The 18,719-nt window shown below is 34.3% G+C and overlaps 1 protein-coding gene across 1 annotated transcript; it reads right to left on the reverse strand.

Moving 5' to 3' along the window:
- Positions 1–645: 645 nt before the first annotated feature.
- LOC129000175 (cyclin-Y) lies at positions 646–16,788 on the reverse strand. Its single transcript, XM_054427119.1, has 6 exons — positions 16,018–16,788; positions 14,033–14,067; positions 11,630–11,818; positions 9,769–9,902; positions 4,698–4,850; positions 646–3,956 (listed from the first exon to the last, which is right to left on the reverse strand). The coding sequence occupies exons 1-6, from the start codon at positions 16,229–16,231 to the stop codon at positions 3,677–3,679; spliced, it is 1,005 nt and encodes a 334-aa protein (XP_054283094.1). The 5' UTR covers positions 16,232–16,788; the 3' UTR covers positions 646–3,676.
- Between the last annotated feature and the right edge of the window lie 1,931 nt (positions 16,789–18,719).

Raw genomic sequence — 18,719 nt, forward strand, 5'->3', positions numbered from 1 at the left:
AAGGAGATTAAAGTACCAGAATTGAGTTCTTCTTGACAAGTTTTAACACATTCACTACAAGGTGACAAACCTTAGTGTCTCTCTGGTAGTGAATGTGTTAAGTTGATCATGTACACATGAGCCAGTGAATCATGGCGAGACCTCTAGACCAACTACACACTTTTAAAATAAATATATAATTTATTGAATCACAATTAAATATAATTTAAAAATATAGAAAAATAGAATAATTGACTTTATTGGGAATTTGAAACGGCCCTATACCTTAACTCATTTTATGTATCTATAAGAAACTCTAACAGATTACCCATAGATTTGAAGTCAAGGGCCATGATTAAATTTGCCTCTAAGTTTATTTTTAATATTGAATTGGTTGTCTACTTGTCATCATTTGAGCTGATGTAGCTATTTCAAAATGGACATGCGTTCAACTTGCAATTACAGTAGACTCTCGATCATCCACAATTATTTGGCTGAGTGAAAACCTTACCTAAAATGCCAGGAAATAACTAACATTGACTTTGAATTTATAGTTAAGCCTTATACCGGTTTTTGTAATAATATAACATTTTAAATGCAGTGTAGAAACCAGAAGAAATAAAAAAAAATGCATGAAATAAATTAAATGCAGGATAGAAACCAGTATAGAAACTTTCAAAACGCTTCTATTTTCAAAACAAATAATGAAGAACTTATGTGTAACAAAAATTATAACACACACAAAATGTAATTTATCAACTCATTGGTTGTACCCGTTGACGCATCTGTCAGTGAAGAAAAAAAACAACTCTTATAGTCTGTCCATGAGTTGATGGGCCTTCTGTATAACGTGCATTTAATTTGCATATTATATTTCCTTTGTGATTGTGGTTAATCCAATCGGGATAATCGGGAGTCTAACTGTATAATTTTTGAGGAGTTTGTACATATAATTTATAAAATGTATTAAGACTTCCTAAAATAGACATGGCAACTCTTGTTAATTTTTGATTTTGTACTACAACCTACAGGGTAAAGGGCGGATGTACAAATTAATTGGAATGGTTAGTGCTCCATTATTATCCTAGAATGGTGTTAGATCATTATATTACTCTTAACTTATACCAGATTTACATACTGTACATGGTTGAAAGATATATTATATTCTGATTTGAAAAAAGTATAAAAAAACTATTTAAACTTTACCAAATGGTAATCACATTGAGGACATAGTTTTTAACATTTCTACATAGCTACCTCATTATGTACAAGGTTATTTTCATTAAAGAGTGATGATAAATATGTACAAACGTTAACATTTGTAAATGTTAAAATGTGCAGCATCAAATATTTGATGTATTTTGAAATGGATTGATAATTTTTGGGTTTTTGTGCTCACTCTTACAAAGATTCTTCAATAGAAAGATTAGTATAAAATAGTTCTAGTCTAATAATGAATATTTCTTAAAATTTGTAGGATAAACTGGTACCTAGGTTAAATCAGATACAATGATGTTTATTTAAAATTGATTAATCTCTTACTCTTAATCTCTCTTATTCTGTAGATACATTTTGTTTTTTAGTTCTATTGTTTGTTTAAACACAATCTATTGTTAAGTTTCTGTTTTACATTGACCATTCAATGTTTTTCACATATCCTACAAATATCCTATATTCACCACAAGTATCATTGTTAACTCTTATGTGAATACATTGCTTATGCAATTAATTCACATAAGAGTTAACAATAATACTTGTAGTTCTCAACATATAAGATCATTTAACAATATGTTTAGCTCAAATAGTAGACTGGCTTTATTACATGCAACATACAAGTTGGTGTATGTAAATCATAATTTGTTGAAATATTTCAATCAATATTACCAGAACACACAAGTCGGCTTTGAGTATTTAAAATAAAAATATGTTAGGTAAAAGAAAATAACAACAAGGTAAAATCGTTGATAGTTTCGGTTGTGTGAAACAATGACTTGCAGACTAGCATGCTTTCGCTCATGAGCTTGAAAAGGCACGTACGAGTGATAAACTCGAAAGAAAATAGCCTAAGCCTACTATACAAGATCTTCCTTCACTGTGGAGCCCTTTGGTATTTTTGACTAGGCCTATATAATAAATACATTATTAGTACCAAATATAAATTTTACCGCTCTGAGGCTTACACTAAAACATAGCTTATGCCGTACGTTTTCATGCAGATTGCAATAGGCGAGGGACAGGGGGCCAGCTTTGAGCATAACTTAACAACCTCAAAAGTCATTTAGCCTTAAATTACATCACAATCTCGTGGTCATCTCTTACAAACCTCGTATCACAACCCAGCTTAAATATAACACTAGTATGGAATTGAATGGTGAGAATATCGATATTCAAATACAATTAGAATATATTTTGTCAGGTACAATGACCAATTTTCTGATTCTCACCCTGTGTACTTCTACTATCTCAAAACATGGAGAAAGCATAAAGGATATATTATTGCTGACGAGTTGTGAAAAATAAAGAATGTGGCGGCATCAGTGTTACGGACGATGCAAATGTACAGTCTGAGTAGCACCGAAGGGGAGGAAGCACGTGTTAGGAACAGTTCTGAAAATGCACCATCCTTCCAACGAGCCTTTATACATATATACATCAGTCTGCCTAGTCTAAAACTCACACACCACTCAATAATCAGTTGACATTGACTATAGACATCACAACAGTTATATCCACTCTTTGTGAGTCTGGATTCAGGTAGAAAATTATCTGAGCAAGTCATGCATGCTCACTTAAATTTAATAATCTCTGTTACACAAACTTTTAAACTATACTGATCCAAAAGAATAACCGATTGTCGACTATTTGTCACATTAACCATTTATGTGATCGATTAACCATTATGGTTCAGTCGGTCTACAGCTTGAATCCTGGCTCACAATACCTTCAATCAACACATAGAGATTTTTACTTTGTATCTGCAATAAATTGTTCAAATCGATGATTGGAGTAGAGTTTGTACATTTAGGTTATTTACTCCACACGATCTATGAAAATGAAAAAATGATGTCAGTATATTTTATTTCACATCAAAACATTTACGTAAAGATCTAAAGTTGTATAAAATATTAGAAGATAATTTAAAACTCTACTAGAAAATTTAAAAGTAAGATGGTGGAGAATCAGGTGAAATGTGTTTAAAGATTAAATTATTTAGGAGTTGGTAGCTGTTAAGTTTAGATTGTCTCAATGTAAAATGAAGTTCACATAATGCATTTCTTGTATAAACATTATAGAACTTTTGGAGGGAATGTTTTTGAGACAAAATAGAGAATTAGCGATTTTTTTCATTAAAACTGCTTGCTATTAAACCTCCAATGAATTTAAAATGCGTTTTAAATAACAAAATATTCTATTAATACTTCAAATTAGTATTCCTATATTTTTTTCCTTACAAAATTATCTTAAACTTTTATTTTAAAGTTTATGCTTTCAGGGATAATTTATACAAAATAAAAAAAGGACCTACAAATAATTTAATATTTAAATCATAAATCTCTGTGTTTAAACAAGGTAATATTACGTTTTCCTTTATACCAGATGATATGATTAGAAGTACTAATAGCAAGGTATGGACTTTCACAACTGATACAGAGTCGAGTGATGAGTCACAGACTAACATTGACGGGACGGAAGCGTACTAAGACAAAATGGCGATGCTTCTCCTCGGTATTGCTGCAGAGTTGTTGACGTTGTCGAGACTCGACCACTTCTTGAGGCCGGCCTTGAGGGCTTCTTCGCAGATACGAGACATGGCTTCCAACTTGGTGGCGCGCTCTTTGCTCAACGGTTCTCCGGGGAAAGCTAGATCATTGGCTTCAGCGAGGGTGCGCAAGTCAAAGTAGTACTTGGCATACACACTGGAAGGTACATTGATGTTGAACTGAAGCATCTCCAAAAACTGACGCTCCAACTCGTTCCTGGGACCGATATTATAAGTTCAGTATAAACCATCCATGAGTTACTTCAGATATTTTTCAAACGCAACAATTTCAATTACAGATTTTAAATATTATTGTTGCCATTAAAATATCCCATACCAGTTACAGTAAAAGCTCACTAATTCAGCAATTTGTCCAGTTATCCAGAACATTGCATTATTAAACTGGTTTTTATAAACAGATACAGACTAATTGTTACAGTTCAATTTATTACTTACATGAGTATTTTTATATATTGAATAAACAAATTTATTACTTACATGAGTATTTTTATATATTGAATAAACAAATTTATTACTTACATGAGTATTTTTATATATTGAATAAACAATCTTCAAAAATTGTTTGAATATTCAACAATTAAAAGTAAATGTTCCCATGAAATTACTAGAAAAGTTCAACGCACTAGTAAGACGAAAGCAGCTAGACGTGCACCCTATCAGCTGTTGACTGTCAGATAGTGAGGTTTTACTGTATAAATGATGTGTTAGGTTAAAGTTTTATATATAACTATTCTGTCCCTATACATTTATGGAAGTTGACAAGTTAAATTTTAGGGTTCTTTCACCTTTTTTCGGAGGGTTAGAGATCGCTATTTTTTTCAAGTCTAGTCAAAACATTCTTTATTCAATATCAGAAACTACAGAAACTCTATTTCATGACATTCAAAGCTTAAAAACTTTCAAAACTACAATTTCTTGATGAACTGACAGTACTCACATGTCCTCAACAGTGATATCCTTCAATATTTGACAGTAGTCGACGTTCCACACCGCCTGATCGTCCCACACCTTGGACGCCAGCAAGATGGCTCCTAGAACAATCCTCTTCCACGAGGCCGGAGTGATATCTACCTCCGCGTATGTCAGTAACCTACAAGTAACCAACAAACTGTGTCAATACAAAAAATCCAACCCATTTCAATAATTACCAAAAAAAAGTAGCTAAACATTTGAATCTATATATATAAAAGGCAAAGCCCTCACTGACTGACTGACTGACTGACTCACTCACTCATCACTAATTCTCCCACTTCCCACTTACCTAGGAGGCTGAAATTTGGTACACTGATTCTTTAGGCATTAAATAGGACAACTAAGTGGTTTTTATTCTGATCGGACTCTCGGGCTCCGCCCCAGTGGTTCTAGAGTTTTCCATGTTAACCTAATGAGTACTCATATTTAAATGGAATTAATGAATCTTAACAGCTGTTTTAATTAGGGATGGACGAGATTGGATTTTTAGTTCAAGACGAGACGAGACGAGATTTTTTATTTCTCATAAAATTTCGAGACGGGATCGAGACGGGATTTCCCTTCTCATACACAACGGGAAATACACGTTCAAAATTTTTACCTGATTTTGTAACATTGTTAGATGACTGTTTAAATACAAAAATAATGATAATAGGCAAGAATATTTACAATATTTTATTAAAAAACATCAGCATAACATTTTTTTATTAATCACGCCTAACTTATTAAAAATGCCTACGATTAGAAAACATAGTGATATCAGGTAGGATAGAGTTCAACTTATCCTAAAATAAAATAAATCATAAAATAAAAGCAATATTAATTTTTATAAAATAGTTAATTGTTTTGACTTTTTATAGTAATAAAACATTCCTCACACTGCTTACACTTAACAAAACTTCTCAAATGTTATTAAAGTAATATTATTTAAATAATTAAAGTAATATTTACATTTAAAGAATTAATTAAATAAGAACGCCTTCGCAAAGGAAACGCAACTACAACACGCTCCTGTATTGCGGGTATTGCATTGACTTTCTGCAGGCGTTTTTAAATTTAATTTTTTTTTTTTTTTATTCTCGTCTTGATAAAAATCTCGGCCAAAAAGAAATCTTGTCTCGTGTAACAAGATTTAAAATTTCCCGAAAATTTCCCGAAATTTCGAGACTTGACCATCCCTAGTTTTAATTAAACAAGTTGGTTCTGTTCTATGATGTTAAATAGCATTAATGTTACAAGGATTACCAACAGAGTGCAGCACTATTATTTTTTTAATATTTTACAACAGCTAATTTTAAACCAAAAGTGAGTGAGCGTAGCGAACGAACTTCAACCCGGAGGCGAGTTAGTGTAGCGACGGGGCAAAGCCCGCGGGTACAGCTAGTCAGATATACAGTTGTAACAATGAAAGTCATAATACCAGTGGCAGCGATAAGAGCGTGTGGGCCATCCGCAAGTTTGTTCACCAACTCGCCCCCCCTCTACCAATAATCTTTGAAAACATTACCGGTATTACAGGTATTTAAAACTAATATTGCACTTTGGCTTGGCATGGCATCTCCTGAGGCAGCAAGGCGTCATCATCATCTTCCATGATGGTGGCAAATTCTGGAATATCTTCATAAGTCATGGAAATATTATCATCGTCCTCTATGACCATGGCAAAATCGTGAATACTTCCCACAGTCATGTAAACATTATCATCGTATACTGTGATTGCAGCCAAAAGTATATCTGCAAATATGTACACAACATCATCGTCTCCCGCGATTTCAGCCAAATCCCTAATACCTCCCACGGTGACAGAGACATAATATTTTTTTCCGCAATCGCAGCAAAATCCTTAATATCTCTTGCGGGAAAAAACTTCAATCATCATTGTATTCTGTGTCAAAATCTTTAACACGTCAAGTGTGCATGGCAGCAAATTCTCATCTCACAGTATTGGCACCACTGGCACTGGGCGGAAAATGTCGTCCTCCCATAACAACAATCTTGCTTCAATGTGAGCTGAGCTTGGCACAGGGAAAGTTGTGTCCGACTGCTGCTTATTGTGCCAGTTTTATATTTATTCTTCAATCCAGTATAATTAGTTTTCAGATTTGATTATTTTATCCGAAGGGGACTGTTACAAATTTAGTGTAGTGTGGGGGTTTGGCTTGGATTTAGTGAACTGTGCTTGCACCTTTTTTGCAATATTTTTTTGTGGTGTATCCGGGTTATTCGTCCCTGGATTTTTCCTCCCTGCTTTTTCCTTCCATATGGCAATACTGAGGGCCTACTAGCAATTTTGTTTAGTGCTGCTATCTGTTGGGTTCTTGTAAAACTACGTCCACAATGAATGAAACATACATGCTATATATAATACGTGAAGCCGTTTTTTGTTAACGCAACTCCTCCCTTATTTGTGGACCAATTTCAACGTTTGAGGTGTCAAAAGATTCGTCTCAATATGTAGTTTTGCAATAAGGTTTTAGAACTTTAAAAGTCCTGCTCATAAGGGCGTGAGACCCTCTCAAAGGTCGGGGTTTTCCCATAAGAAATACATAGAACAAATTTAAAAACAAAAAAACAGCTGTTTATAAAAAGAAACTCATTAGCTTTTTGGGAGTAAATATTGATGTTTGTATATTCAGTAGGTTAAGACCAAGACCAAGTTAAACAGTTAATCAGTTTTTTTAAAGAACAGAAAATGCCTCAAGTTCAAAGAAAAAATATTGAACACGGGAGGAGGATCTTGTACATGCTATATTATGCCTCTCCTATTGGACAAGCAAACAACAACAGTTCTCCATGAGAATAACATGGGAATTTTAAATATAGGCCTAAAATTTTTTGGAATTTTCTCCGTAACCATTAGGCGCATAATAACGCCTCAATATACTATCTACAAATGGTTTAGAAAGAAATTATTAAGTTTTATGTTTTTAGTGTCAAAAATGAGAAAAACCAAATTTACCTCATAAAACCCCGTTCCCATGGTCCGACCATGCTCGTTCGCAAACTCGTTCGAACTAAAATGTAGGTTTACATGTTTATACCAAATTTCATCAAAATCGGATCATTTTTGCTCCAGTTATCGTGCTAACGGACACATATATATGAATTTGAACGGTTGGTGTTTTTGGCATCTAGGGACCTCAAAACGAAAAAGTAAATCGGTTCCAGGTCCAGGTCTCACCATGAGTACTACGGTAATAGCTAATTCCCTATTTTGGAAATTCGCTAAAAGAATCCAGATACCTCTAAAATTATATTTTATATGACATTTTATATAAACTACTGCATTTCCTTTGAAATTAGTTCGGATTTATGCATAAGTAATAGGCATGACACTGCAGCACTCAAAGGTTTAATATCTCGAACGGTCACGGAAACATTGATGTCGTCTTCCTCTAAGGCAGCAAAATCCTGAACCCCACGGTTGTCTGGGCATCAATAATTTTTATCGTCTACCGCAACTGAGGCAAAATATTTAACATCTCCAGTGGATGCGGAGACATTGTCATTGTCAACCCCCGGGAATGTTCTCATCGGTATCCCTGATCGCAGAAAAATCTTGCAATCACTTGGGTATGGTCTTCGTAGACGCGTTTTGCAGACACAATGTTATCGGGGTTGTAAAAGCTCAGCTCGAGCTTGATTGATTTTCTGAATTTTTTTCAGAAGCTTGTAGGCTAGGCTCCACTCGGCTCGATAATCGATATTCTCTATTGAAATGAAATGAAATATTCCTTTATTGTCACAATACATTTCAAGTTTTTCAGCAATGCTGATGAAACAGGTGACATTGTCCATTATTAAAACTAGATTTACAATTCATTCCTATAAATTAAATAAATGTAATAGAAAAATGTTTAACTGTTATTTAAATATTCAGATACAGATTCAAACTGTTTTTGTAAGAGATACATTCTAAACTCGCTTTTGAATTTTGATATACTGGTAATTTGTCTGAATTTGGTAGGTAGACTGTTGTAAAGCCTGAGACTCATATAAAATGGTGATCTTTCATACAGAGGCGATGTCTTGGATATTTCAAATTATTTTTAAAACGAGTAGGATATTGATTAATTATGAACATTTCTCTATTAAGAATTTCTATCAACCGGCCAAGTTGTGTCAGTTTAGCAGTTGTAAGCTACTTGTCTTTGTGCTATTACTGGTTTTAACAATTTTTTGCCATAAAAACCTATGGGTAATATTTATAATATTAAAAAAATATATATATATGATGGAGGTAATATATTGTTATGATGCCCCAAATGGCAGGGCCCGGTCCTAGTCCGAGTCCCAATAAAGTTTCCCAAAGGCCAAAAAAATAATAATCCCGGTTAAGGTTTGCCGGGCCCCTTGCACCCTGGGCCCGCAGGGTCCACTATCGCCGCCTTTGCATAATACATTCCTAAAAATGTTGTATGGGTTAAAGCAGAACAATAAATGAAGAATTTTAAGAAGGCCTATCTTTACCTACTTATATGAAGATGATTGAATAGTAGCCTATTGATGAGGTAATAGTAGTGATCCAAACTCAAACTTATAATAGGCCTACACTGCCAAGTTACTATAACAAAACTATGTCGCACTACCAACTTACAAATACAAAATTTTTAACTACTGGTATTGCGTTTGAAGAATTATAGTTTACATAGCATGCTAGAGAATATTGAAATAGCAAAATTGTATGTTTTTGCATCTTTTGCAATTCCATACTCATAAGGGCAAAATCTAGCAAATGATGCAATATAAAAGAAATTTAACCTCACTTGATTAAGAGTACAGTACCAGTTATTGACTATAAAATGCAAAAAAATATCCGTGCTTAATGGCTTGGATCAAACCTTAAGGATTTGATAAAAAAAGTATGAATTCTTTAGAACGTAATGAAATCAATTTTTTTGCAGGAACGTTGGTCTACATTACAGCCAAATGTAGCTTTCATTCTCTAATTGTCTCACAGTTACATGACATATATCTCAGACTTGTCCTTAGACCCCATTAAATCACAACAGACTTTACAATACTATAACCATCACCTTTCCAGGTACACTAGCGTAATGATAGCGCACTCAGCCGTCAGTTGAGCTGCGTTGAACAGTGTTCGGACAAACTTGTATATCTGCCTGTGCTCGGGGTTGTGCTTATCGTAATCGTCAGGAACTCCGTCTCTCTATACAACAAAGTTAAAAGTTACTTGAAATAATATTAAATTAAAAGTTTGATATTAACAATGTAAAAAAAAACTAAGCTATGTAATATTTCCGACAGTTGTTCATTTTTTTTTTAACTAGGTTGAAAACAAGTTGTTATGTTACTTTAAAAAAAATATATTTCGTGAAATAAATATTTTGTTCAATTTATTGGCATAAAGAATACCACAAAAGTTTCAATAGATCTATGTTTAATACTGTATACAATGGGGTTGTTATTTATTCAAATCGTGCCTTTATAATATGTGTGCAATTGTTATTTATGTATGTAAATTTAACTAACAATTAATTTTAATCTAAAAGCACCTATCAATTTGTGAGGGACTAAGAACCATAGATTCATTAGCTAACGTTATTTGAAAAGCCTCATCATCTGTATCAGTTGGGTCCAGTTACAAACGTTCAAAGTACCTTTCAAACTTTTCTTGGTATTGAACTGAAAATCGAACTAGTAAGACTAGTAAAATAATGTGTCCACAACATTACAATATTGCAAATAAAATAATCCAACAGAATAAGAAATACATCACAAAATTTTAAAAACAAATAAATTAATACAAAATTTTTTGTGACTTGATAACACATTGTGCAGCATTAGATAACCATAACTTCACTGTCAAATAATATCCCCGAAAAAACTAAAAAAAGGCTAGCTTTTCCTAAAAACGCATCAACATGGAATTAACTTTCAATCATTGAAACAACCGCAAGATAGTTTATATGAGGAAGAAGTTGCTGACAAGATTCCAACATTCCCATTGTGCTAAGTAGTCATCTAAAAATATAATTGACGTAAACAGAAAATACAAGGAAATGATTACACTGGCACTGTTACAGTTCCCTTCACGTGAAATGTAAACATAAACGGAATGCAAACTGATTGTGAGTTAAATCTTGGAGAATTGCTGATGGTATTAACAATGGAAGCTAAAAATCTACACTAATAGTGAGTTTGAACATAAAAATAAACTTGGCACTTTTCAAAACTTTTCAACCCAAACTGGAAATAAATTTTAAAAAATTGGGTGTTAATCACATTTTTGAAATAAACACTGACTGTACATTTAATAGGTTTCATCTAAAAAAGAATATGAGACATATTTTATTAAGTTGCTTAAAAATAACAATAATTTGCAGCATACACGTTAAAGGTGTCCATAAATGTCATCAAATGGTCTTAAGTGAGGATGGATAGGATATTACTTTGAGTTTGGGAAGGGTTTTTTATCCCCTTCCCGATTTTGGGACAAAACAGGACAGAATTCCCACCCCCCTAAAACAAGAGAAACTTTAGTTTGTTTTGAGAATCTTGAGAAAATGTTCTTGAAAATTATGGTAATGATACACAAAATTACAAACACCATCTCCCATGATCACAGACACATCCTCATAGTTACCCAAAATGAAAAAGTAAATTGAACCTGGGTCTATGTCTTACGTATGGTAAACTTAATAAGTTAAATAGCTTTTTCCCCGGTAGGTGAAATTGGCTGAAACAAAACATCGTGACGTTCACATGGAGCTAATTTAAAAGAAAGTTTCAACATAAACAACTTTATCTGAATAATTTTTTAATGACACAACATCATTAAATCTTAAAATCATCTTAAATCATTAAAACTGTAAAAAAGGTCAATACACAAAGCTACCCGAACAGCCGCATAAAATATTAATGTACACTACTCACTGTTAAAGGATGCGATTTCTCGTCAAATATGTCTATATGTCGTTCTGAGGTCCGGTTCTTTATATGGTAGTATATGGCCAGAGAGACACATTTCACAGTGTTTTTGAGGTTAGGTTGTGATACTGTGCTGTCATCCAGATATATTGTTGAGCAAGAACTACTCTTCTTTAAATTTCCTCTTGAATCAATCTAAATAAAGGATAAACGTGTACTTTAAGAGATTTGAACATTGAGTCAAGTTGATAGAACATACAAGTGATCTCACATAGACTTAACTTCTAACTACAGTACTACCTAGCCTATTATAGGTTTTAATCTAGGCCTAACCACCGGTACTTTAAAACAAATTCTAATTTGAAACTATGTGATTCTACTTTCTGTTTATATATTATTAGATATTGTTAATTATAGTCTATTAAGCTGTTTTAATTTATTATTAAATATATTTATTTTTGCTTTTTTTTGAAATTTAAAATTAAGTATCAGTGGTTTGTTAATAATTGAAACTAGGTGAACCCGCGCGAATTCGCACGAATAATAAATTAGGATATCATAGCAACGTCGTTAGAAGTTGCGTCGTTGTATCGACGTTGGTCTTGAGCTCAATCCTTGACTATATGCATCCTAAGTTCTTTTTGCTGTTCAGTAGGAGTATTTTGCAGGACGGAGCTCATCATGCTGAAAACTTGCGTGTATGGATTAATATCAACCAAATGTTGAGTCAAAATGTGCATGAGTTCAGTGCTGCAAGATCTATTAGCTTTATTTAGCATTCTTTCTTGAACAGCGGTTTCGACGTCGTAGATATAAATTTGGGCATATGTGGGATGCTCCCCTTCTGACGGTTGAAAGGTGCCAATTGAGTGATAAATTGTGTCGTGAACCTTAACAAGGCCCTCCACAGTTTTGTTCTTCAATTTTAGCTCGAGTGCTGACCATTGCGAGCGCAGAGTTGAACGATCTAATGTTCTCTTTGCAGTTCCTGCTCAAATAATTTGCTCCATTTAGTAGGCTCTGGATATAATAGCTTTCTCGGTATGGTGTTAGATTCGTTTTTCCTTTATGGCAGCAGGATGAAAATCCTTCACCTCGTCCTCTTTGTTCTTTTTTAAAATGTAGCACATCACATTTATAACATTTTAAAGCCATCTCGCCAAGTGAATGCTGCTGAGTTCTTGTATTTGTGTCCGACCGGCAATATTTCTTTGTCATCGGGTCCTTGGTATGTTTAAACGAAAATAAAATGTAAAACTTGCCACCCGTCATGTCCTATAGGTTCTTTGCCGGGTTTCTCATTATTTTTAAAAACATGCAAACTGTTTACATTTCAAAACCAAACAAAACAGCTGGGATTTATTTATTATTTTACTAATGTATTGACATATGTTTCAAAATATAATAACATTAAAATCAATCACTATGTTATCCTTATGGAAGGAACTTTGAGGGCAGCCCATGCCCTTAAAAAGATATATTTCGAAAATCTAAAGCCAGTTTGCACATCTACACACCTAGACGAACATTTTGGTATATAATATGTGGGGTTAAATCTTAAAACAAAAAAGCCTTATTGTTCACATGTTCCATGTCGCGTATTAAATATATAGATTATGCATAGTCCTATAATAGTTAGTGGAATAGTGTAGGGCAGTCAAAGAACTGTTTTGAATGCTGATTAAACTTACAATTTGTTATTAATTTGAAAAATGTTTTTTTCCCTACAGTTAACTGGCAATTCAGGCTTCCTTGTACTGACTATAGGACGCAAAGTAGCTAATTGCAGCTTCCTTTTGCTGCACACATTTTAATTTGCTACACTCATTTTACTTTGCCGTACCGTACAGTACTCCAGTATTTCAACCAATCAACACCAAAAAGTGTGCATTTAAAAGGCACGTAATACGTGTACGCTTGAAAATAAGTTGGCAACACCTAAAGACGATCAGCTTGTGCAGCGTTTCACAGCCTTTGAGTATTGATGCTACAACTTAACCTGTTGTTTCATGTTAACATTCTCAATGCATGTGACATTCAACGCTTGGATTAAACCTAACCTAAAATGTAGGAAAAATATAATGTGTAACGTGAGCGCAAAGCACTAGTACAAATAACTATTCCTTGTCGGTACAGACAAACCTTATGGTTTTTGCACCTATCGTATAAGTAAATAAATGGATTGATTATATGCTACTTAATACACATTAACATGATACAAAAAGGTTATATTGACCCTATAATACTAACATCTATTTTCCAAAACCCTGTTATTTAGTTCTTAGCAAAACCGAGCCCTGTCAATGTCAACAAAACTTGACATTGCATCAGTTGTGGGGTCTTAAGCATAGGTACAGAAAAACACAAATCTACAACACAGAGAAAGAGAAAAGTGTGTTATGTACATACATGATTCTGGCTTTTCTTCCTTATAAGTTGACCATCTGAAAAAAAAAAAAACTTGGGATCAGTCGTTTTACAGTAAAGTTAACAAAGTTATTTAACACTGTTGTATTATTGGCTATTGGCTATTATTACTATCATCAGTTGAAATGGGGACGCCACCTAGGTGCACGTATTTTAACCTAGGCTAAATATGAGTAAAGGATGAAGGTCGATTTACGCACATCAGTAACAGCTCGGCACAGTTCAGTCACAACAAGTTGCGTCACAGACACAGTAACAAAAATTTTCTTTTCCAAAAGGATTTTCTATTGGCTATCTACACTCATCCGCCACAGATCAGATGCAGGTCCGTCAGTCAATTTCAGATTTCTTCCCCCTGATATTTTTGGATTGTACGGTTGCCTGACGGACGTACGTGACGTATGTGCTTAAGGTTAAAAAATATTGTTTTTTGTTACCGTATCTAAATTACCGTACTGTATTTATATTTTAAGTAGGTACCTACTGTTTATAACAATCACCAAGATGGACAATGAAAATTTGATAGAATGTACCGGTATATTATTTTTGCTCCATTAGGCTCTAATGGCGTCACTTCACATTCACTACAACTAGAATAAGCAACCGGTAGGTCTATCAATATTGTGCTGCTAGTCTGCTGCGCTAAGTTCAGGTAAAGTGAAGAGAGTAGCCTACCTAACATACGTAGAAGAAGAAGATAAAAGAACATTGTTGATTAACAAAATTATAGTTGACTATAAAAAATATTTAGGCTAATATGATTCTGTAGTCAATAGGCTAGTGTTTTCTTTAAAGAAAATTTAGTCACATTATGGAGACATAGATGGATTCCAAGACTGACTAATTAGGCCTAGGCCTCTACGTAGTTCTTTTCAGGGTGGTCGGTCAAGCTGTATGCAAATTCAGGGCTGTAAGTGTTTTGAAACTAGGTTTGATTAGGAAAGTTTAGATTTTTTAATAGATCAAATTGTTAGGTTAGGCTACCTACAGAATGTTTTAAGAATTACACTTCCATATATGTTGGCACAAACAACCGAATGAGTAAGCCTAATATTGATTATTCGATTGTTCAAGTTGATTATATCGTTTGGTAAGTTAGGTTAGGTTAACCTTCTAACCAAACGATATATCGATCGATATTTTCATTCGGTTGTTTGTGCCATCAGATATGGAAGTGTACCGTTACCCTTAGTTTGTGACAACAGATATGGAAGTGTACCCAACTTAGGCTAGTTAGCAGTAAATGTGTGTAGGCCTAGGCCTAATTGAGACACCAATTAAAAATGCATCACTACCCAATGGTAGGCTTTGATCGCAATAGGCCTAGGGCTAATGGGTTTGTATGTTTTAAGGTATTTTGGTGGTAAGTTTTTTAATCATATAAGTTAAGTTAGGCCTAAGTTAAGAATATTTTTTGTCAGAATACTTAAAGGCTGGTCTGGATAGATAAAACGGAAAGTAAATAAAAGAAACGTCTTATAACACTTAAAACATATATTTACGCTATACTGTTACTCACGAGACGGTAAATATACAAGAAAGATGGTAAGTGGTACCTAGTCAATTTCGATTGGACACTCTAATCATCATCAGACCCAATAGGCGAATGACAAGAATCTTGAATGGCGTCTCTACTTATACCCTATTGGCTACCGGAAGCACCGGCCAATACATTTTTTTCAGATAAAAGGTCTCCACTGTTAGGATTTAACTTATAGAAATGTAATTTTATGTTAACTTGTCTTCTGATTTTTGTTGGTAAATATGAGGGCCATACTTTAATAGGCCAACCTAACTCCATCCTATTATCGAGCATGAAAGTAGGCTATCAATTTCAATATACTGGTAACTTAGCCTACTTGATGCTATCAATTCAATACTACAACGTTTTAAGTTTTACCTCCATAAAGCCGACAGTGGGCGTAGGCCTAGGTCTACAACAAGGTGACAAATTTTAAGTTACTTACTTTCAAATGTTGCCTTAGATCTTTCAAGAAATATTGTTCCTGCCATTGGATGCAAAGAAGGGTCAGCATCACAATCTTCTGGTTCTCGCTCACTAATATGTTGAAGGTTTCCAACACTTTCTTCACCTTCTTGTGCCGCTTCTTCAAAATCATTTTTCTGCTTTCGACTTGTAGGAGGGCTTGAGTATGCACAACAACTATTCTTGTTTCCCATGACTGTGGTGTTTTCCTCTTACAGATTAAGTACACAAGTTAAACGAAAAATATATCATTCCTAGTCTTAATGATAGGAGCTCAAAAATCGATGTGAGCCTAAAGATGCTCGAACTCGAAGAAATGCTTAAAAAAGCTTCCTGTAGGCCCTAAGCCCTAGCTGTTTGTGGTCTAAGCCTTTAAGTCAGCAGATAGGAAATAGGCTACTGGACAATCTATTGAGGTTACCAGGAACATTTTAACATTATTACAACTAGAAAATAAGTTACCAACATTCAGCTTTCATCAACAGTTAATTGAAGTCTCCTATAGTAAGTAAAATTCTACAACTTGCCTATGGTCAATGATGTGATAAGGGTTAGAACCTGTCAGCCGATAATGAACACAAGGCTATCCCAACTAATATCTCCAATTAAAAAATGTTAACTTGTACGGTCTCATAATAACTGTAAATCTTAAGTAATATACAAAATAAATAGATCAATTAAAACGATGCCCGGTTAATTAATTGATGGCAGCAATTCTTATTTCCTCGCGTTACGTTGGTTACATTAGTGAGTAGTGAGTGACAATACTGACAATAGTGTAGTGACATACAACTTTAGTTAGTACAGTAACTCCAATCCAATTCGACAGCTCAAGTCTCAACTCCGCCTGCAATGCAAATTCCATGCAACTCAAACCTCAAAACAACACAGTCAAAACCTTTGGTCAAAACTCAACAACTGACTCAACTCAGCTATCGAGCCATCACCTCGGTTTTATGGGGTAAAAATTGGTTTTCCTCACTTTTGACCCTCAAAATACAACATTTCCCAATTTCTCTGTAGACCTTTTTAAAGAGCTTAAAAAAACAAATAATTTTTCCTACAGTTACCTAACAATGTACATGTTCTCTCACTGATTTGAGAAAGCAAAGTGGCCAATTCGCTCATCACAATGTTAACATTGTCTCACTATAATTACTTTGTCTCACTCCAGATTTGCAACGTGAAGGCACGAAATAGTGAGCGCGTAACATGCAGGCAACGTCGTATGCGCGCGAAATACGTTGGCAGCACTGGCTATAAATCAGCTGGTCAGCTGTTGTACTGTTGTATTTGTCACTTCACATTAAATGTTATATTAAAAGTTCACGTCTGTGTAAAATTAGGTTATGTTTCTTCACCAATTTATTTGTTTTATGGTAACTGTACGAAAAGTATAATGTGCAACTCGAGTTCAAAGTACAATTGCCTCACTCGATAAACCATTCCTCACTCGCCTACGGCTCGTGAGTAAGGATTTCTCTCGAGTGAGTCAATTGCTCACTTTTCTCACTAGTTGCACAAATAACTATTGTATATACATAGACTTCTCATCCCATTGTAAATTTTGAAGCTCGTTTTTCATGTCTAGTTCATGTACGCCACACTGGGCGCTAGTGTCGACGAAATTTTGTTTATATTATTTTAGGGTTCATTTCTTGATTTGTGCTTTACTGTTTGGTTAAATAACTAGAGGACAATTTATTGTTAATGATTAGATCGTATTATTTAGTTAAACGAGTTTTTAAATGACTGTATTAACGGGAAACAAACTGTAAACAAAACACGACCTCTACATAAACCGTACAGAAGTAACAATAAAATTGTCTTCAGCTGTTCCATTAGGATGAGAAATCTAGGGAGTATGTTTTATCTATCTATATATATAAAAGGCAAAGCCCTCACTGACTGACTGACTCACTCACTCATCACTAATTCTCCCACTTCCCATTTACCTATGAGGCTGAAATTTGGTACACTGATTCTTTAGGCATTAAATAGGAAAACTAAGTTGTTTTTATTCTGATCGGACTCTCGGGCTCCGCCCCAGTGGCTCTGGAGTTTCCCATGTTAACCTTATGAGTACTCATATTTAAATGGAATTAATGAATCTTAACAGCTGTTTCAATTAAACAAGTTGGTTCTGTTCTATGATGTGCAATAGCATTAAAGTTACAAGGATTACGAACAGGGTGCAGCACTATTACTTTTTTAATTTATGACAACAGCTAATTTGCAACCAAAAGGTGAGTGAGCGTAGCGAACGAACTTCAACCTGGAGGCGAGTTAGCGTAGCGAACGAGCTAACCTGAAGGCAAGTGAGCGCAGCGAACGAGCTCCAACCTAAAGGTGAGTGAGCATAGCGAATGAACTTCAACCAGGACGTGGTTGAGCCATGCGAACGAGCTCACTTATGAAGTAAAACGGGGCAAAGCCCGTGGGTACAGCTAGTGGTATATAAAAGTATTTTTGTTCGGTTATTAGTAACGGAGAAAATAAAAAAAACTTTAAATTTAAAGTTCCCATGTTATTCTTATGGAGAATATTGTCAAATGTTGTAGTTTGCTTATTTATGGATATATTTTGATCAAACTTGGCAAATTTATTTATTTTGTACTAAGCTATCAATATTTTACTCAAAAACACACTCTTTTAGTTTCCTTGTAGCAGCAAACCTAGGTA

The sequence above is a fragment of the Macrosteles quadrilineatus genome, unplaced genomic scaffold, assembly GCF_028750875.1.
Source record: "Macrosteles quadrilineatus isolate MER2022 unplaced genomic scaffold, UCM_ALF_1.0 Scaffold_8__2_contigs__length_117827958, whole genome shotgun sequence".
NCBI lineage: Eukaryota > Metazoa > Arthropoda > Insecta > Hemiptera > Cicadellidae > Macrosteles > Macrosteles quadrilineatus.

Bases quoted from the DNA above. Each gene is read 5' to 3' on its own strand.
- LOC129000175 (XM_054427119.1), bottom strand. From the start codon at position 16,231: ATGGGAAACAAGAATAGTTGTTGTGCATACTCAAGCCCTCCTACAAGT. The intron at 9,903-11,629 runs GTGAGTAGTGTA...TTTGTTGTATAG, and splicing joins AGAAATCGCATCCTTTAACA to AGAGACGGAGTTCCTGACGA. The intron at 4,851-9,768 runs GTGATGGTTATA...GGTTACTTGTAG, and splicing joins ACGCTAGTGTACCTGGAAAG to GTTACTGACATACGCGGAGG.